This window comes from Lissotriton helveticus, chromosome 4_1, assembly GCF_964261635.1.
Source record: "Lissotriton helveticus chromosome 4_1, aLisHel1.1, whole genome shotgun sequence".
NCBI classification, from domain to species: domain Eukaryota; kingdom Metazoa; phylum Chordata; class Amphibia; order Caudata; family Salamandridae; genus Lissotriton; species Lissotriton helveticus.
In genome coordinates, this window is record NC_136063.1 from 69,553,563 (window position 1) to 69,575,332 (window position 21,770).

Sequence of the window (21,770 nt, forward strand, 5' to 3'; positions counted from 1 at the left end):
ACAGTAACAGGACGTCTCACAAAGCCATAGCCACAAAAGTGCAGAAATGACAACTTTGTTGTCAGGAAATCCTGGGTGTGAAAATGATGTTTTGAACTTTAAGGGGGACAACAAATTATCTGGCATTGTAGGGATCGAAGAAATGATTTTGGGTACAGCAGTGCAGAAGTAGGAGGTTGGAAGAAGGCAATCAGGTTAATTCGGGACCCCAACAGTGGCAAAAGAAGTAGTAAGAGTGCCTGCTTCCGTGGAAGTGGTAAGTGGGGGAAGAGATCACTACCGTGGCATAGGTCGAGGGGCATGGGGGGGTTAGATCTTGTGTGATTCATCAAGTGGTGTTGATAAGTTTAAGAAGGCTTCTTCACCAAGTTTACTAGTTCAAGGCAGGTAACCAAACGTTTAGTCATGTGGAATGTATACCACACTAGGACCTTCTGAACCTGCCATGTGAACATCAGTTGGGAATGTGTTGGCGAGAAGCAGCAGTGGCGTATCAGTCGAAAGAGCCTGCTTGAGGGAGAAGCAGCCCACAAGGGGTAATAAGCCTGTGTGGGGCAAATTCATCTGTCTACTGGAGGTGACGAGAAGGAGGATATTGCAGGAGTTTGGCACTGGACCTTGTTTGAGTTAAGTGTACTCCCAGGAACAGGTATCAGACTGCTGGTCTTCTTAAGATTCATCACGACAGCTGCAGCTGATGAGACCAGGGCATAAAACTGAGACTGTTTTATTGCACAGTTTTGTGACATTCATTTTATTTCAAAGTCAGTGTTACTAGTGAACTAGCATTACTGTGCATGGATCATCTAGTGGGACTTATAGCACTGGTCTAAGCTGCCTGTGCACCATGGTGAGGTGCATTAAGCAGTTCAACGTTGAAGGAAGAATACACATGGATGGAAGGGCAGTGTTGGAGATATGCTGGTAGAAGATAAACGTGCTGCTACGACTGGAGTCTGTTAATTATCGGTGGAGGAGCAGATGCAAAAAGAAGCTGGGAGCTTGTTGATGTCAGAAAGATGATGCTATGTCAAATGACACCTCTGCAGTGTGCAAGCACTGCACAGCACATCCTGTGCATTGCCTGGGCTCGTACTTGCTTCCTGGAGAGAAGCATTAGTGTCGGAAAGAAGGATCTGCTTTCATGGTTACCCCCACTTTTTCCTGGTTTTACAATGTTTTTGACTTAGCCTGCTGAGTTCCTGCTAATCAGGACCTCAGCATCTGTGCTCTGTCCACTAAATGTGTTCTGGTAAGTACTGTGGTACGTCCACAATTGGATACTGGTGTACCCTTATAAGTCCCTAGCATATGGTAACAAGGTACCCATGGGAGTTCACTTAAAATGTGACCACAGGCCTGCAATTTCAGTTTGTGTGAGATGGTGTGTGCACCCCTCACAACAGATATAAGTTTCCTTATCACTGAGGTCACTGCACTTAAAACCTATAAGTCACCCCTATGGCAGGCTCTTCAGTCCAGAGGGCAGGGTGCTTAGTTACACATGTGAGGGTTCCCTGCATGAGCAGGACACCCCTACAAACCCCGGAGTCGATTCTCCAGGCTTTTTAAGTACAGTCAACCATTTTAAGATATACAGTGGACATCAGTCATTACGAGATGTCTAACTATAAGATGGCTGCACTGAATCTGGTCATGTTTGGTATCAAACATGTTGGAATCATACCCAAACATCGTTTCTGGAAGTATATTCCCATTTACTTGGGGTGGGGGGGCTCCTTTGGGGACCCCCCTGTAAGCCCGGTAACAGCCTTTCATGGAATGCCAGCAAGCTAATGCTGCTGCAGACCAGAGACACGGTTCTGCCCTTCTGCTGCTGACCTGAGCTCGAGCAGGAGAAGGCAGAACAACAGGTTTCCTGTCACAGGGAGATGTGACCGCCTCCCAGACAGGAATTAGTGTATTGGGCTGGGGTGGGGGCGGTTTTCTAGCGCCACCAGACTGCTTTGAAGGGCACATTTCGTGCATACTCTGGTCTAAGCCAGTTAAAGAACCTTTGGTTCCCACTCTGGTGCGAAACTGGACAAAGGACAGGGGAGTATCATCCCCTATGTCCAGCCCCTCCTTTGGGAAGGATTCACAGTGTGCTGAAACAAATAGTTTCTTACCTGTCGGTGTAGTTTTGCAGCTTGAAGATCTTTCTGGATTCACTATGCTGTGCATATTCCGCAATCTGGTGGTTGGGTCCGGAATCGTAGTCTTTTTTCTCTCTTTTTTTTTTTTTGTAGCCCAGGTGGGCGTCGACGTCCCACCATTTGGTGTCCTTTCGGTGACGTCGGCGTGCTTCCGGCGGAAGTTACCACCCTTGGGCGCCATCTTCGGATTCTTTTTTCTGTCTCTTTTCCTTGTTTGTCTTTGTAGTGAATCCATGGCTATGTATGTTAATCGTTTTTCCAACGTTAGTGTTTCCACGTATTTTGTAATTGTTCCAACTTGCTTTCTTTTCCATGTTTTTCCACCCTCTTTTCCAGCCTCATCTTTCTGGCGGAGGCGGGTGGGTGCGCTAGTGAATCCAGAAAGATCTTCAAGCTGCAAAACTACACCGACAGGTAAGAAACTATTCGTTTTGCAGCGTGAATCTTTCTGGATTCACTATGCTGTGCATAGATTTTGTGGCGGTTGGGTGGAAGATGAGCGTTGGTTGCTAAAAATATGTTGAAGCACTTTTTGTCCCACTTGTGCTTCCTTGTTCATCTGTACATCCACGCAGTAGTGCTTCGTGAAAGTGTGTACTGAAGCCCATGTTGCCGCCAGGCATATGTCCTGAATCGGTGTGTTGGCCAGGAAGGCAATTGTTGCTCCTTTCTTCCTGGTGGAGTGGGCTCGTGCCCCTCCTGTTAGCTCCTGGCCAGCTTGCTTGTGGCAGAACTGAATTGTCTGTGCGATCCATCGGGCTATGGTGTTTTTGGTAACTGGTTTGCCCATGTAACTGTTAGCGAAGGACACGAAGAACTGTTTCGTCTTCCTGTGTTCCTTCGTTCTTTCCATGTAGTGCATCACAGCCCTTCTTGCGTCTAGGGTGTGGAGCGACCTCTCAGCGCTTGTAGTGGGGTTTTGGAAGAAGCTAGGGATCTGAATACTCTGATTAATGTGGAACCTTGACACCACCTTTGGCATGAAGTGTGGGTCAGTTCTCATCACGACCCTGTCACTGTGTATCTGGATGTAGGGTTCCTGCAGTGTGAGTGCCTGCAGTTCGCTCACCCTTCGTAGTGAGGTGATCGCCACCAGGAAGGCCGTCTTCATTGTTAACATTTGCAGTGATGCTTTGTGGATGGGTTCGAAGGGTGCTTTCATGAGCTCCGTCAGAACCACGTTTAAGTTCCAGGCCGGTGGCGGCATTCTCTTTGGCGGCGCTATTCTTTTTGCCCCTTCCAGGAATCTTTTCACGACTTGAGATGTGAAGAAGCTTCTCCCTGTTTCTCCTCTTGTGTATGCCACAATTGCTGCTAGGTGCACTCTCAGCGAGGATGAGCTTAGCTTTGCCTTGATTAGGTGTGTGAGGTACCTTAGCACCGTGGACTCCTTGGTCAGTCTCCTTTGGAGTTGTTTCTTGCAACACCATTGAGTGAATCTTTTCCACTTTTCCCCATAGCACTTGCGTGTGCTGGGCCTTCTTGCCCCCGCAGGGTGCTCTCTGGTAGTTTCAGGTGTGCAAATTCTAAGTCCTCAGGAACCAGGCTGAGAGGTTGAGGCTCTCTGGCTCTGGGTGTAGGATTCCTCCGTTTTCCATGGAGAGTAGGTCTCTTCTTTTTGAGAACTTGTGGGGAGGCCCCTGCGCCATCTCCATTATCTGAGAATACCACGTCTGTCTGGCCCATTGTGGTGCCACGAGGATGAGCGTCATGTTGCTCTTCATGCATTTGTTGAGCACCCTGGGGATCAGTGGTATCGGGGGAAAAGTGTAGGCAAATGTTTTTGACCAGCTTATCCATAGGGCATTCCCCTGGGACTGTGCCTCTGGTTGCCTGGATGCAAAGTATCAGCATTTTGCATTCCGGTGTGTTGCAAATAGGTCTATTGTTGGGGTGCCCCACTTCCTGAATAGACTCTCTGTTTCCTGACTGTTGAGTTCCCACTCGTGGGACGCAGAAGTCTGCCTGCTGAGCCAATCCGCTTCCACATTGTCCTTCCCTGGCAGGTGTATGGCTAGCAGGTCTATTTTTAGTGGTATGGCCCATTTCCAGATCTCTTGTGCCAAGTTTGACAGCGGGAACGATTGAGTTCCCCCCTGTTTGTTTATGTAAAACATCGTTGTGGTGTTGTCTGTTTGTATTAGCACCTTCCGGTTGTGTAGGTGTTTCTGAAAGGCCTTGAGGGCTAGCAACACAGTTTTCAGTTCCAGGTAGTTGATGTGCCTGACTGCATCTGTAGGGCTCCACAGGCCCCTCACTCTGAGCCTGTTCATGTGTGCGCCCCACCCCTTCTAGGATGCGTCTGTGGTGATGGTCACTGTTGGGTCCGGTGGTGTTAGAGGTTTCCCTTCCGTTATTCTCTCCTTGGTCCACCACCTTATCTCTTCCTGCACCCTGTGCGTTACAACCACTAGATCCTCCCAACTTCCTGTAGCTTGTGACCATTGTTGTTGCAGCCACTCTTGGAGTGGTCTCATTTGTAGTCGTGCATTGGGGACCAGATGGATGCATGATGCCATCATCCCCAAGATCTTGCTCACAGTCCTCACTGTCAGAGATCGCCCCTTCTGGTAGTGACGTTTCTCCCTCAGTAGGCTGAGCGTTCTGTTTTCGCTCGGTAAGACTCTGCATTGTATGGTGTCGATCTGGGCTCCCAGGAAGACCTTCACCTGCTCTGGTTCCATCGAGCTTTTGCCCCAGTGTATGGAGAAACCCAGGTTCGCTAGCGTTCCTGTCACCTGTTCTGCATGCTCCTTGCATGTCCTGTAGCAGTTTGCCTTCACCAGCCAGTCGTCGAGGTAGGGGTACACGTGTATCCCCTTTCTCCTTAGGTGTGCAGCCACTGCCGCAAGGCATTTGGTGAACACCCTTGGTGCGGACTTTAGGCCGAAAGCTAGGGTCGTGAATTGGTAGTGATCCTTGTTTACAGTGAACCTTAGCATGTGCTTGTGCTGCTTGTTCATGGGGATGTGCAGGTATGCATCTTTGAGGTCTATGGTAGACAAGAAGTCCCCTGCTTTTATCTGAGGAATGACCTCTTGTAGGGACGTCATTTTGAATTTTTGAGTTTTGACGTATTTGTTCAGGAACCGTAGATCCAGGATGGGTCTTAGGCTTTCGTCCACCTTTGGCACTAGGAAGTAGTTTGAGTACACTCCCATGTTCCGTTCTTTGAAGGGAACCCGTTCTATGGCCGCTTTGAGGAGGAGTTCTTGGGCTTCCTCTTGCAGTAGCTGCAGCTCTCTTCCTGAGTGCTGTCTTTTCTTTGGTTTTCTGTTTGGTGGCCTTTTTTCCAACTCTATGCAGTACCCGAACTGCATAATATTGAGTATCCACTTGTCTGTTGTTATTTTTCTCCACTCCTGGAGAAAAAATCTCAATCTTCCTCCTACCGGAGTTGCATGTTCTTTTGTGTCTTGTCCGTGTAGCCCTCTCCTCTTTGTTTTCCCGTGCTCCTCCCCCGGAGGGTGTGGGTGGTAGAGCACCTTCTCTCGTGTGAAGTCACTTAGAGGGGGGCTGTTCGCCACCTCTTCTTCTCTGGCCCCGTCCATTCCCTCTCGATCAAAAGGACTGGCCCCTGCCTTGGTAGTTCCAGGTTTGCCTCTGCTGCCCCTGGTGGCCCTGGCTGTCACTCTGTTGCCCCTGGTGGAAACTCTGGTGAGAATCTCCTCGTTGGCTTCCACCTCTGCCGTTCGGCCTCCGCGACGGAGTGCCCCTTCTCATCCCTCTGAACTGCAGGGCTCCCATGGACCTTGCCGTCTCGTTGTCCTTCTTCAGTTGGGTGAGCTTATCATCAACTGGGGCTCCGAACAATGTTTCACCGCTGAAGGGTGTGTTCAGGATGTTGTTCTGGACTTCAGCCTTGAATCCTGAGATCCTGAGCCATGCTTGCCTTCTTTCAGTGATGCCTATAGCCATCAGTCTGCTGGATGTTTCTGCCCCGTCCAAGGCTGTCTTCAGGCATGAGTTGGCGATGCTCTTCCCTTCCTCTACCAGGTATGCTCCTCTGTCACGGTATTGTTCCGGGAGGTGTTTGATCAACTGTCCCATCTCCTCCCAGTGCTGGTATTGATGCCTATTCAGGAGGGCGTTGGAATTCGCCATCCGCCAGTGCGTGGCAGCGTTCCTCTCAATCTTCCTGCCCGTTAGGTCTATCCTCCTGCTTTCTTTGTCAGGTGGGGGTCCGGACGTTGTTGGGACGTTTGCCCTTTTCCTGGCCGTTGCAGCGATGATAGAATCCGCTGTGACGGAACCCTTGATGTAAGCTGGGTCTTCGGAGGAGAATTTGTACTTCTTCTCGGTCCTCGGCGTTACAGATCTGCATGTAGCCGGGTCCTTGAAGGCCTCCTTTCCCTGGGCCGTGATACTCTTGAGCATGGGCAGGAACTGGCTCCTTGACTGTATGGGGAGCAGTGTCTCGAGCAGGAAGTCTGCTTTTGGCTTCGCCTCTTCCAGCTTAATTCCATAAGCTGTTGCCGCCTTTCTTACCACCTCATTGTATGCCCCAATGTCATCCGGTGGCGAAGGCCTCGAGGGGTATGTTTCTACCGCCTCCTCTGGGTTTTCGGCCTCGATGTCCTGCCATTCCTGGTCTTGGGCCGTCGAGGAACCTGAACCGTAGCTTGACTGCTGTTCCCCGTAATCCCCCTCTGTGTAGTAGAGGTCCTCCTCCTCTTCGTGCTCCGAAGGTTCCGGAGTTTTCGGCGGCTCTTCGATGTCGAACTCTTCGATCTCCTGTACCTCAGCGACGGTCGTTGCCGGCTTCGGGGGGGATCTTGTAACTTTTCATTTTTTCTTCGAAGTCCTTCTTTCTCTGAAGGATGTTCTCCATTTCGGCCTCGAGCCTTCTCTTTTTTCTCTGCATTTCTGCGGCCTGTTCGTCGTCGAGTGTTTCGGCCGCCCTTTTCGGCGCCGTCGTCGAAGCTTTCTTCGGCTCTTTCTTTTGACGTCGAAGTCGAAGGCCCTTTTTCGGGGGCTTGCTTCGATGACCTTTGCTTTTCGCTGGTCTTCTGCCTCCGGGAGTCCTTCTCGGAGGATCCGCTGGGCTCTTTTTCGGCGGATGCAGCTTCGGTCGTCGATTTGCTAGGCGCCTGTGCTCCTTTCGAGCCTCTGTGCTCTGACCTTCGAGGGTCTGCCTCAGGTTTTCGAGGCCCTGTGGGAGTTTTCGGGGTCGTAGACTCTCCTACCTTCTCAGGCGTACTCTTATCGGTCTCAGCGACCGTGAAGTCATCTGGTCCTTCGGCAATGTTGTCCTCATCGTCGGTGGGGAGGCCAAGTTCATAGAGCGTCGGTGCTTGGCCCTTGCCCTGCATCGTGTGGTGAGCCGTCCCCTGTCCTTCTCGAATTCGGAGTGTCTTCGGCTTGAAGACGGAGCAGGCGTTGCAGTCTCTGCTTTCGTGGTCGATTGGCAGGCAGAGGTTGCAGACTGGGTGCTGGTCCTTCTGTGCGAACTTGTGGTGGCAGTTCTTGCAGAATTTAAACGGCGTCTTGTACATCCCTGCGCTCAGGGGGCCCCCTGTGTGCGCATTCCTTCAAGGAGGTCGAAGATTTCGAAGTTCTCTCCTTTCTTCGTCGTCTCCTCACTGAAGGTCCTCTTCTGTCGATGTTCTTAGGTTATCACCTGTGAATTTCTGCTGTATTTTCTTCTTTCCTCCTCCAAAACTTCTGGAGCTTCACGCGACGATCCAGACCCAACGGCAGAAAAAAGAATCTGAAGATGGCGCCCATGGGTGGTAGCTTCCGCCGGAAGTACGCCGACTTCACCGAAAGGACACCAAATGGTGGGACGTCGACGCCCACCTGGGCTACAAAAAAAAAAAAAGAGAAAAAAGACTACGATTCCGGACCCAACCACCAGATTGCGGAATATGCACAGCATAGTGAATCCAGAAAGATTCACGCTGCAAAACATCAAATATGGCTCTTGTGCAGAGTATGGAAAAATCGGACATGTGTCAAGTGGAAGGAAGGTGCCACTTGGTGATGCCTTCTTCCATGCATCACTGAGTGTGGAGTGAAAAGGAGGTGTCACTACGTCATATGGATTGAAAGTGTTGAGTGGAAAGAACAGCGTGACTGTGTTGATTGGAAGGAAGGTGTCATGTTGGGTAGAGTGAAAGGAAAGGGACACTCTGGATTAAGGGGAAGCAATGTGCCACTTTTTGAGGAGTGGAGTGGAAAGAAGTATTTAAATGGTATTAAATTGCAATGGTACATGGAGGACAGAGGAAGATCTCCATCAGTGTGTGGTGAACGTGGGTTTCAGATGGTATTAACAAAATAATAAAAGATCTTGGAATCTAGAAGATGCCAACTAGTGTCTGTTGGTGGGTGAGGAGAGAGAGCTTTCCTAACACTAAAAAAGAAACCGCTGTGCTCTTGTTCTTTCACTTGCTGCTGTTAGAGAAGAGGGGGCTCTCAAACCTTGAGTTAGGGAGAGAACAGTCTTTTCTGTCAGAGCAGGCGACTAGATACGGGCGGTTGCAGGAGGAGAGGGGCATGAGTTTGTGTTTCGCTGCACTGGCAAGTGGAGAAAGGAGCTCTCATTTGGAGCTTGAGTGTGAGGAACATTCTAGTCCAGGAAAAGGATGTAGAGAGGGGTCTATCTATAATGAAAACTGGACAGGGAACAAGTGGAAGGAGGGGCTCTCACCTTGTGTTAGGTATCATCTCCCAGCTCACTGGCGAGATTAGCTGGATAGAGAAGGTCTCTTGCATTGCAGGTAAGTACCGATCATCTGGAAAAGCAAAAAAGAGCAATAAAAACTCCGACACGTGCATTATGCAAAAAGTCTATATTTGAGTATTGCAAAGCGTTTGATAGTCATGTTGCAAATGCCAAAAATTATAAGTATAATTGATGGCCATCCTCAGAAGGCACAATTATGCTTCAAAAGTATGCCATTCATTCCCTCATATGAAGGTGAATAACTTCACTTTAAAATGCATCGATTTGGTACACATATGCTCCCTTTGATTGACAAAATAAGCTACCCGGGACCTAAACTGCTAGAATACTCTATTACTCTAAAGGACTACTTGCCCCATTCATTTTATTCAAATGTTGTTGTTCTTGGTTACTATTTTGCTCAGCTTGACTGCATGCGATGAAGTAGGCCCCGTAGCTAAGCGGTTGTATTCCCTTTTCAGGATCCATCTCTACTCTCAGGCCTAAGGCACCTGGGTCGTGATTTCTAGAGACAAAAGGAATTTTACATAGGTGGCATTACATAAGGAATATGTTACTTACCCTGTAAGCATCGGTTTGTGGCATGTAATGCTGCAGTTTCATATGCTCTGCATACTCCCGCCATCTAGACTTGGACGGGAACAACTTGTTTTTCTTCGTAGAAGTCTTTCAAGCCACGAGGTATAGTGACTCCTTCTAGGACTGATACTGCGCATGGGCAACAGCTTCATTGTTAGACTGTTTTCTGTACGGCGGGATAGGATAAAGATGAAGCATAAAAAAAGAAGGCGATGACCATGCAAAAAGATCAAGAGAAAAAGGAATTTGCAACAAGTAGAAGCATCCGGAAAGGAGGGTGGTCGCATGTGAATCTACAGTACTACATGCCACGAACAGATGCTTACAGGGAACTACCATATTCTGTTTGTAGCATGTGTAGCTGTAGATACACATGCTCTCAGAAGACTGTAAAGTAGTACGACCGTAAGCGGTGGCTAGCCAGAGGATGTTACAGAAGACTGAAAAAGCATACATAAAACAGTCTGGCCAAACTTTGCTTGTTGGCGTGCTTAGACTTCCATGAACCCAAAGACTACAGAGCACAATAGATACAGAACAATAAAGTGTATTCTGTATTTTGTAACTTTAGGCTTAGATCATAGATCCCGAATTTCTGAATAAGGAAGCTTTACCCTTGTACTGTGGCATGGTTCATGGTGGGCCTCCTAACCCTAATCTGGTAAGATGGTACTACCAAGTCGGACTCAACCATGCGTTGTGAGAAGAGTTCTTGATAAAGGAAAATGCTACATACCAGTATGCATCTGTTCTTGCCATGTAGAGATGCAGAGTTGTACACTTTTGCATAAATCGCAATCTGGTGTCGGGCTCGGATGTTTGCATGTTGTTTTTGTCTTTGAAGAGGTCTTGTAGTCACAAGGCTGGTGACTCCTCCTTCGGCTCCATCGTTAGATTATTTTTGCCACTAGGGTTAGATGGAGTAGTGAGAAATAGAAAGATGTCCATGCGTCATGTATCTAAATAAGATAATACTGGAACAGATAGAGGTATCCGGGGAGGCAGGTGGGCGTGTACAACTCTGCAGCTCTACATGCCAAGAACATATGCATACTGGTAAGTAGCATTTTACGTTCGAGGCATATGAGCTGCAGATTGTACACTTTTGCATAGACTATACAGCAGTTACCTCTTTAGCGGTGGCTTCCTGTATCTATTGCAGTCGTTTGAAATAGTGTTTTTAGTACAGCCTGGCCTACACTAGCTTGTTGTTTTGCCTGCACATCTACACAATAGTATTTTGTGAAGGTATGTGGTGTAGCCCAAGTTGCTGCTTTGAATATGTCATCTAGGGGAATGTTCCCTAAGAATGCCATAGAAGCCCCTAGTCTGCGTGTAGAATGAGCTCTAGGGGGAATGGTTAACGTGCGTTTGGCTTTGATGTAGCATATTTGTATGCATTTTACAATCCACCTAGTTTTGGATATAGGATTACCTTTATGAGGTAGGGAGAAAGCCACAAAAAGTTGTTTGGTTTTCCTAAAGGATTTTGTTCTTTCAATATAGCAGAGTATTGCTCTTTTAACATCTAAGGTGTGTAGAGCTTTCTGCCACTGAGTCTAGTTGAGGAACAAATACTGGGAGCTCAACAGACTGGTTTAGATGGAAGGCAGATACTACTTTGGGTAAAAGTTTTGGATTAGTCCTAAGAACCACTTTGTTATGATGGATTTGTAAAAATGGTTCTTGTATGGTTAATGCCTGGAGTTCACTTACTCTCCTGAGAGATGTGATAGCAACCAAAAAGGCTACTTTCCAAGTGAGAAACTGTAGTTCACATTTGTGGAGAGGTTCAAAAGGAGGACCCATTAGTCTGGTAAGGACTATATTTAGGTTCCAAACCGGAGAGGGTGGCGCTCTTGGTGGAATTATTCCTTTAAGTCCTTCCATAAAAGCTTTGATAGCGGGGACTCTAAATAAAGACAAGTGTTATCTATTTTGTAGGTAGGCCGCTATGGCGGCTAGATGTAACCTAATAGATGTATACGCTAGATTACATTGTTGTAGATGCAGGAGATAACAGATGATGTTCTGAATGGAAGCATCTAGTGGGTTGATTTTGTTGTGCGTGCAATAAATGACGAATTGTTTCCATTTTGCCGCATAGCATGCCCTTGTTGTAGGACGTCTGGCCTCTTTGATAATGTTCATACAGTCTGGTGGAAGATTAAGGTAGCCAAACTCCATGATTTCAGGAGCCAGATCGCAAGGTTGAGTTGATTGGGATCTGGGTGCCTTATCTCTCCATGGTTCTGAGTAATAAGTTTGGGTGAGACATGTAGCTTTTGATGTGGTACTACTGATAGTTCCAATAGGGTTGTGAACCATGGTTGTCTTGCCCATGTTGGAGCAACTAGGATCAGAGTGTTGTTGAGTTTCTTCACCACTAACGGAATGAGTGGGAGAGGCGGAAAAGCGTAAGCAAATTTGTCTGACCAATTCATCCATAGCGCATTGCCTTTGGACAATGGGTGTGGATACCTGGATGCAAAGTTTGGGCATTTTGCGTTTTGGTGTGTGGCAAACAGATCTGTTCCTGGGTGTTCCCACATGCGAAACAATGGAAGAAGAACTTTAGGATGAAGTTCCCATTCATGGATCTGTTGTGCTTGATGGCTGAGCAGATCCGCTATTTGATTGTGTACCCCTGGTAGATGTTCTGCCAGGAGGTATATTTATTTGCGGAATGGCCTATCTCCATATAGGTGTGATAGCTATAGGGAGTATGTCCCCCTTGCTTTTGTATGTAATACATTGCTGTCATGTTGTCTGTACGAATCAGGACAGCTTTGCCCAGAAGGTGCAGTTGAAAGGATTTCCACGCTAGGAAGATTGCTAACAATTCCAGGTAGTTGATGTGAAAGTGTTTTTGTTGTGGGGGTCCAGATACCTTGAATGGTATGGGTTTGAAGATGAGCTCCCCAGCCGGTGAGCGATGCATCTGTTAGCACCATCTGTGGGACTGGCTCGAGGAACAACCGCCCTTTGGAAAGGTTCTGTGTGTTTCCCCATTGCAGAGAGTGATGGGTGTGGTCGTCCCACAACATCAGATCTGTTAGCTGACCTTGAGCCTGGTTCCACTGATGTTCTAGGCACTCTTGTAATGGACGCATTTGTAGTCTTGCATGAGGAACGAGAAAAATGCAAGAGGCCATCATCCCTATTAGTTTCATTAACACTCATGATGGTAGTGAGTGTTGTGTCTGAAATCTTTGAGCTAGTGCTTGTATAGCTGTTATCCTGACTTGGTCGGGATATGCTAGGGCTGTGGAAGTATTTAGTGTAGCTCCAAGATATTGTTGTATTCTGGAGAGTTGGAGATGTGATTTGCCCAGATTTACTGTGAATCCAAGACTGTGAAGCAGTTGTATTGTTCTGAGTGTGTGTGTTGAACACAGCTGTTGTGAGATTTTGCTTTTATTAGCCAGTTGTCCAGATAAGGGAAGACATGAATCTGCTGTCTTCTCAAATGGGCTACCACCACTGCGAGGCACTTGGTGAAAACCCTGGGTGCCGTGGTGATACCTAATGGTAGAACGTTGAACTGGTAGCGTTACCCATCTACCACAAACCTGCGATATTTCCTGTGAGCGGGATGAATGGGAATGTGGAAGTAGGTGTCCTTTAGATCCAGAGTAGAGAGAAAGTCACCTTGCAGAAGTAGTGGAAACACTTGTTGCAAAGTGACCATGTGGAAGTGGTCTGATTGGATGTAGAAGTTGAGCGGTCTGAGGTCCAGTATTGGCATGAGAGAGCAGTCCTTTTTTGGAATTAGAAAATAGAGGGAATAGACTCCTGTGCCTTGACGAGGCAAGGGAACCGGCTCTATTGCATGTTTTTGCAATAGTGCAACAACTTCTTTTTTTCAGAAGCGTCAGATGTTCTGATGACATTGGACGATGTTTGGGAGGTATGTTGGGAGGGGTAGAAGTGAGTTTCAGGCAATAACCACACTGGATAATTTGTCTTACCCACTTGTCTGTTGTGATGGAATTTCAGACAGGCAGGAACTGTGAGAGGCGTTTCCCGACAGGAGTGGGATGATTGGGGAAGCGCAGGGAAATCACTGTTTGGTATTAGGGGAGCAGCGGATGTTATTACCCCTGCCTCTGCCCTTGTTGTTGTTCCCCCTATACCCTCCTCTATTGTTTCCGCTGTAGAAGGAGCCCTGGTTGGGAATTTCGTAGGATGAGAAAGGGTGTTCTGTTTTATTTGTTTTGGAGCCTGCCCTATAGAAGGAACGCCAAAAGGAGCCTCTGTTAGAAGGTGACTGTAAAGTTCCCATAGACTTGACAGTCTTAGTGTCCTTTTTAGGTCGAGCGACCTATCTCAATGCGCATGCGCATTGAGCGGGAGCTCGATACATAGGGGCTTAAATAAGCTTTACCTAGACTGGCGATTGACTGGCGATTTGGTGCTGTGCCCGTGCGCTTTTAGGTCAATGCGCAAGCGCATTGACCTAAAATGCGCGTGCACATCATCAAATCGCCAGTCCATCACCAGCAGCACTCCTCCCACACCTTTGAAGTGAAGCTTAGCTTAGCTTCACTTCAAAGGCCCCTGCTGCTTCACACCCTCATGCCGCTCTCCCCGCTCCGCCCCCTCCCGCCGTGTCGCATTTCTCCTCCCCCACTTTCGCTTTGACGGCCGCCGGCCGTCTCTCGTGTTTCTCCTTGTTTCCTCATGCTGTTGTTGTCCCCCACCCCTCCTCCCTCTCTCTGTTGTTCCCCAACACTGTCCTGCTCTCGCTGTCCGTTGTCCTCTTCCCTCCTCCCTCCCGCTGCTGTTCGTTGTCCCACACCCTCCATCGCTCTTTTCACGTTTTGCTTGCCACCTTCTCAATCCCAGAACTGCATGTTTTGGAAAATATTCAGCTACTCAAATGACGCACTGTAAGGGATACAATATAAAATAAAGGTTCTTGAAAGTTATCAGCACTGTGTATATTCTGTCCCTTCTGGGTTTCTGCAATTTTCGTGCTTCTGTCGCATACGCTTAACATAAACCAATAGTGTTTTCGAAAAAAAATGACGACTGGGCCACCTGGAGCCGCAAATCCTCCGACTCACTATTTTACGATGTTTTCCTTCTCAAGCTATCGATAGAATAAATAGGGCATTATAATGGGCATCTTCGGTGAACTGCAATTCCACTTTCAGTTTGACGGGCGCAGGCCGTCTCTCGTGTTTCTCCTTGTTTCCTCATGCTGTTGTTGTTCCCCACCCCTCCTCCCTCTCTCTGTTGTTCCCCAACACTGCCCTGCTCTCGCTGTCCGTTGTCCTCTTCCCTCCTCCCTCCCGCTGCTGTTCGTTGTCCCACACCCTCCATCGCTCTTTTCACGTTTTGCTTGCCACCTTCTCAATCCCCGAACTGCACGTTTTGGAAAATATTCAGCTACTCAAATGACGCACTGTAAGGGATACAATATAAAATAAAGGTTCTTGAAAGTTATCAGCACTGTGTATATTCTGTCCCTTCTGGGTTTCTGCAATTTTCGTGCTTCTGTCGCATACGCTTAACATAAACAATAGTGTTCTCGAAAAAAATGACGACTGGGCCACCTGGAGCCGCAAATCCTCCGACTCACTATTTTACGATGTTTTCCTCCTCAAGCTATCGATAGAATAAATAGGGCATTATAATGGGCATCTTCGGTGAACTGCAATTACAGAGGGGCGGGTGCAAATAGTGCCAGTCCTCACTCAGGCCACGTCGTTGTATTTTCCTCCATATTTTCCTTTCCTTTCCTTTTTTGACAATTTCTTCACCGTTATGTATTTGGGTCATTAAGGTAAACTTCTGTGCAAACATTTGCTTTATGTACTGAGCAATTAAAACATTATAGACACATGTACACAAGTATTTGTGTTTTTTGTGTCTGTCTGTCTGTCAGGATCTCTTTTACCATTCTACCAGGGAACTGTTTTACTGCTAGCCTCATGATAACAGCTAATCTGACTTAAATGTACTCTCACAATGGAGTCTGAGAGACACATTTTGCACTCACTTAAGGAGATGAGACACATTAAACATTAGTGCTTGAGTTCAGATTCATATGTGGGGCACAATTCCCTCTGTCCAGCTGCACACGGCTGCCCCGTAGAGCTGTATAACTCATCTAGTTTGAAAATACTATTTTTCTGCCCTTGGTCGATAAAGTCCGTCATTCGGTGAAACATGTCCACCTTGACAGTACCCACCAACTAGGTAGTGACGTCAGTTTCATTACACATTGTCGTTGTTCATGGCAGCCATAAATGTGAGCTTTGGTGGTGACATGAGTGTTTTAATAGCAAATGTTACCCTTTTGTACAATAAGATTCGTCACTTCCCCCTACACCTTCCCCCCCCTTTCTTTCCCATCCGAGTCTGCTTCCAGATACTCAAGCCTGGGTCGAGGAACTCAAAAAATGCATTTTAATTTGCAATGTGTGTACTGGTGTTAGGATATGCCACACTGACATTCCAGACCTATGTTACCCAGTGTGCACGTTGGAGTGTAGGTGCACGTCTCAGCGCGCTTAGTATGGTTGCATACCGATATTTGCCCACTTGTGCTGCTGCATAGCAAAGATGTTTATGCTCATACATACATTGTAATCTGATACCATCCTAGCCGTGCATTTTATTTAACTGAGCCCCCAGTCATAAGCTTTCTCGACATGAGAGTTGTAATTTCCCCAGATATATGCTGTACCCCACCTGCCTGATTCAACAGCTGTGTAAAAGCTTCATTCTTTAATGCTCCTTCCCGTTGATGCTCATGAATGAATTTGGTGTTGTCTCTTACCTTGTTTGTCTAACTTTCCGTTTCTCATTTCTTGACAATAATAGAACACATGTATTAACTTTCACGGTGAAACACCTGAGGCTTCCTTGTTTCTTTCTCTTTTCCACCATATGCCTGCTCCCCCTCCTCCGCCCCCCACGCCTCGCACCAGACTCCCCTTCCCTCCCACTGGCAGCCTGCGGTCACTGATCACAGTAAAGGCTTTGATCTATCTCACACCCCTCTCCCACTCCCTCCTCCCACTTGCTCCTACTGACCATGTAAAGGGGACGACACTGCAACAATGGCTGCCTCGCCAGCCATGGCCATCTGTCGACCCCTTCTTACATCTTCCAGACATGGCTGAGGCAGCTTCTTCCTGCAGTTTGTTCTTACGTCCATGCACACCACAATTTCGCCTTGCTTTGTTGTATTTTTACATTGTTAATGTTCACATTTGTTCGCAATTCACCATGTGCCTTTCGTTTCCGTCTCACTCTCTCTTGCAACTTCCCTGTCTTGGCCTCTCCACTCTTCCTCTATTTCTGTCTCACTCTCTCCTGCCTCCTGGTAGATTTATAACTATTCACTTTACAAAAAACAAAATTAATACTTTTATAATTTGAAAAAATATAAACCAAAAAAAAAGTTTTACATTTGCAACACCAAAAGGTCAAACTCTTCTATTGCGAGACCTATTGCATTTTCAATGCTTGTTTATTTATCTTTTCTAAAGATGTGTCCACTGCAGGGCAAAAGAGGTGCTCCTGGTCCAAAGGTTGATTAAGGATGGTATTTTGTACCTCTTGTTTAAAACCAGATACCCTGAGCCAGGCATGTCTACGTAGGAAAACACTAGTATTTATTGCGTGGGACGCAGTGTCTGCAGCGTCGAGCGCGCATTTTATGGATGTATTAGTAATTAGTTTGCCTTCTTGTATAAGGTCATTGGCTTTGTCCTTATATTGAATGAGGTTTTCAAGCTCATCATAGTGAACCCTGTCATAACTTTTTCCATGAGTTTGCAGCTTGAGACGCCATACATTTGCCTGATGCCTTATATTTTTTTATTCTATTCTGGGGTTAAGAACCCTAGCTCTATATGGGTCTTGAAACACCTCAGGGGTGTGTCTAAGAAGCCCTTTATGCATTGGCAAGATATGAGCAGATTTTTGTGGTTGGTCAAAAGTTTAAGAAGAAAGTCCTCTTCTACAGGATCTGAGTGTAGTTTGACTTTATGGTATGTTGCAGCCCTATTAATTAATTAGGCAAGACCCACATTGTCATCTGGCGGAGATGGTTTTGAGGAATAGAAGTCCGGATCATTATTTAGATCAGGATTCGTACTATAGTAATGCCATGGGTCTGGTTCCTGTGGCGGATCATCAGGATCCTCAGTGTCTAATGGCACTATATCTTCATCTTCTTGCCCATGTGCATCATCACTATCCTGTGGTTGTGGAGAATGTGGTGGAGAAATGAGCATATTAGGGTTAATTGGTGGAGGGGGTGGGGGTGAAGTATTAGTAGCCATATGTATTTTCTTTAGAGGAACTGGTGCCAGTGGTAAATGTTCTGGTTTCTTGTTTGTAGGTAGCTTGGTAACTATCTGGCCAGTCTTTGGATGCATTAAGATGGTGGTTTGCTTTGGATCGGGGAGAAAAAGTTCTGCGGCATCAACAGTTTTCTTTCATGTGGAAAATTTCTCCTTAGAAACTGGTTTTGGCGGTTTAGTGACCGTGCCCGGTATGGAAGCTTTCCCTGGCTCCAAGACCTTCGGTGTGGGTTGTATCGGCTCCGGAGGTATTTGTTTAGGAGGCTTAGTTACGGGAAGCTTGTCTTTTAATGTTTTCGGCTCGGAGGTCTTCGGCGCGGAGGACTTATCCGGCTGCTTTGGTGCGGAGATCTTCTCCGGCTGCTTCGATGGGGAGAGCTTTTCTGGCTGCTTCGGTGTCGAGGTCTTCTCCGGCTGCTTCGATGGGGAGAGCTTTTCCAGCTGCTTCGGTGCAGAGGTCTTCTCCGGCTGCTTTGTTGCCGAAGATGGCTTTTTGGGACCGAGTGGCTAGCTCGAGCCGGAAGGCTTTTGTTTGTCCTTCGGCGCTGGGCCAGAAGGCGGGGCGCTCGAAGTTTTTATATGGAATAGACCTGAGCGCGAAGGTGTCCCCGGAGCCTTTGTTATGGGCTTGGGTAGGGCGGGGGTCTCAGTACTCATGTCCCTTTGGGCCGGGGTGATGTCATCTTCGGCATCGGAGATATCTACTTCGGTGTCTGGGACCTATTCTTTCTGTTCTGGTTCCGGAAGGCTTTCAGGGCCTGTATGGAAGATGTTCGGAATGGAGCCTGTGCCTCGCGACATCTCGTGGCGTCGAGCTCGACGATCCCGGATGGTTTTCTTGGACTTGAAGGATAAACAAGCCTCACAGTCGTCCTCTCGGTGTTCTGGAGAGAGGCACAGATTACAAACAGGATGGAGGTACGAGTGTGGGAATTTAGCACCACACTGAGGACATTTCTTAAAGGGAGTCCGTTCCATTGATGTCCGTCTTTACCGGCGCGTGTTGTCCCAACGGCCCTCGCCAAAGTTCTTAGGCGTCGAAGAAACGCGATCGAGACAATACCGTTGGTTAACTGTGATCGCGCGTCAAAAGTGGATTCGATAACGACACCGACCGGGAGCGCAGCAAGTCACATCGGAACCCAATGGCGTAAAAAAACAATCTAATGACGGAGCCGAAGCCCATGCGCACTGTCGACCGAAGGAGGAGTCCCCAGCCTCGTGACTACAAGACTTCTTCGAAGACAAAAACAACATGCAAACATCCGAGCCCAACACCAGATGGCGATCTATGCAAAAGTGTACAATCTGCAGCTCATATGCCTAGAACACAAGGTTTAGGCAACGGGAGGGACAAACTGAACCTGGAGGACCAAAAGCTAATAAAGCCAGGAAACAGAAAGCCAGAAAATGTGAGTTACAAACCACAAAGACGGAAATCAACAGGTGGAATATATTTAGAGGTTAACTTTCTAAAAACTGCCCCAAGATGTCTTTAGCAAACCAGACAGCTCCACTGCCTGGTAGGCTGTGACCTAAAAATAATCTGAAGGCTTAGTCCAACAAAAGTGGGATGTAGCCTACTCTTGAGGAATTTGGTTGCAGCAGACACACCCATCTGCAAAATGAGAAGAAAAAAAAAAAAGAAGGGGTAAAGCAAGTAAAACTTTCCAGCTCAAACAACTAGATGGCAGAATATGCACTACATATGAATCTAGAACAGATTCATGCTGTAGACATGCATTTTCCTTTCAGTGTGCCATGGCGCCATGGCAACCAAGTTCAGGTGACTTTCACTGTGACTTAGTGTATGCTTTCCTCTCAACACAAAGCATGGGATGCTGGGGACAGCAGGGAGCCCATCTTCTCTGTTTAAGGTGTGCAGTCTTGGCCTTGCCTTTGGGTCATTTCATTGTTCAGATGTTGCCCTAACTAAGTCACAGGCTCCGCTGCTGGAAATGGAGTGGCCAAGATCCAGTAGAAGGAATGCCCTTCCATTTTCTTGCTATAGAGTTATAATTGAAGACTGGCAGCTGTACTTGGCTTCACAAAGAATTCTAGAGCAATACATTTGAGTTTCAGTGCCAGTTGAGATGGGGCATACAGAGAGAAGGGAGGACAGCAGCAATGTCTTCCTGAACAAGTACTTTCTCTCCTAAGGGCAACACACAACCAGCGGGGACTGCAATAAAGTTCAGACATGTAGCTAAGCACTCTCCTGCATACACGCAATCAGTCAGGGGGCAAGAAGAGGCAGGGTCGTGTCAGACTTCATAGCTTTACACAAAGAGACAGAAGGCACTGCGGGTCAAGTGCGCAGGTTTGTGACCCACTACTGCAATCCACTTCCACCAATGGTAGTGCCATGGCCCGGACATGTGGACCACAGTCACCTATGTGCAAGAAGTACCATTTTGGGTGGACTGCCGTCACCCAACACAGTCTAGTACTCTGTTGATGGGTAGCATGCCTAAGTCGCATAGAGGTACTTGTCAAGAGATTTACAAAATGTGTCTCCCACGCAAGAAAACATGAAGTCCACACAGACACAGAGCAGGTTACAAAAACTTCAGCAGAGCGAGAGACAGCAAAGCTCCTAGTAATATCCGGAAAGTGCTCTGGAGCCCCGTGAAAACATTACACAGAAGAAGGTCCAACAACACAAAAGAGTCACAGGCTTCATGTCACAACAGCATTATTAAACATGCTGAAAGTTCGCGGGTAGGAGAGGGGTGATGGTGGATTTGTGAGGAAGGGAAGCAATACTAAGAGATCGACTGGCAGGGAAACTGATTGTTAACACCACTACAACTGGGGAACTCATTATTTGCTGCCTGATCCTCAAAACATCTTTGACAGTGAGACATCTCTAAAATAGACACTCTAGCAAAAGGTGATTAGACGCTACCAATATATAAGTTAAAGAACATCTGTGCACAACACCCAGCTGCAAGAGGCATGACTAACTGGAGCCTCAAAATCAAACACTCAGCTGGGCGCATGCAAACTATCCTGGAGAATTAGGTTACCAAAGCAAATGGGACAGAATTGTACTATCTGAGTTAAAGAAAGTAAGCTGATCTGTATTCCCATCTCACGCCAAAGTACGTGATATTCAACTCTGTACCAGCAAATACACATCATCATGTCTCAACGTCTCTCACCTTTATCGATGGTCTCAAACTCCTTCTCCTCTCCGGTCATCTTAGGTATCCGCGTACACACTTCGTTTACACTTGTCGCTACAGCATATACCTGCACAGGGAACAGGCATGCCTTTGTAAATGTGTAACCAATTGTGAGTCTCTGGTCTTAAGTACAAAGTATGATAGGAAGGATAGAACACAAGTGGAACATTGCAGTTGAACAGAGAAAGCTTTTTATCGGGGTCTATGGTGGGAGCTGAACACTGGGCGCTTGTATCCAAGCTGTGTATACTGGTACCTATGACAGAGATGCACGCCAAGGGGTCTAGTATCAAGGCTGCAATCACAGAAGCCTGGTTTAAGAAACGCACACTCTGTGGTCAAGTATCAGAGCTGCACACACCAGGATCTTGTATCAGAGCCGCACACACCAGGATCTTGTATCAGAGCCGCACACACCAGGATCTTGTATCAGAGCTGCACACACCAGGATCTTGTATCAGACCGGCACACACCAGGATCTTGTATCAGACGGGCGCACACACCAGGATCTTGTATCAGAGCTGCACACACCAGGATCTTGTATCAGACCGGCACACACCAGGATCTTGTATCAGACGGGCACACACCAGGATCTTGCATCAGACCGGCACACACCAGGATCTTGCATCAGACCGGCACACACCAGGATCTTGTATCAGACCAGCACATACCAGGATCATGCATCAGACCGGCACATACCAGGATCATGCATCAGACCGGCACATACCAGGATCATGCATCAGACCGGCACACACCAGGATCTTGCATCAGACCGGCACATACCAGGATCATGCATCAGACCGGCACACACCAGGATCTTGTATCAAAGCTGCAC

General features: G+C 47.4%; 1 protein-coding gene across 2 annotated transcripts in view; it reads right to left on the reverse strand.

Moving 5' to 3' along the window:
• Positions 1-21,770, reverse strand: part of CPSF1 (cleavage and polyadenylation specific factor 1) — a 235,407-nt gene that overhangs the window by 40,926 nt on the left and 172,711 nt on the right. For both annotated transcript variants that reach the window (XM_078686442.1, XM_078686443.1), the window contains exons 28-29: positions 20,912-21,002; positions 8,809-8,893 (exon numbers count right to left, since the gene is read on the reverse strand). In XM_078686442.1, coding sequence (XP_078542568.1) covers positions 8,809-8,893; positions 20,912-21,002 — 176 coding nt within the window. The remainder of the gene's footprint in view (positions 1-8,808; positions 8,894-20,911; positions 21,003-21,770) is intronic.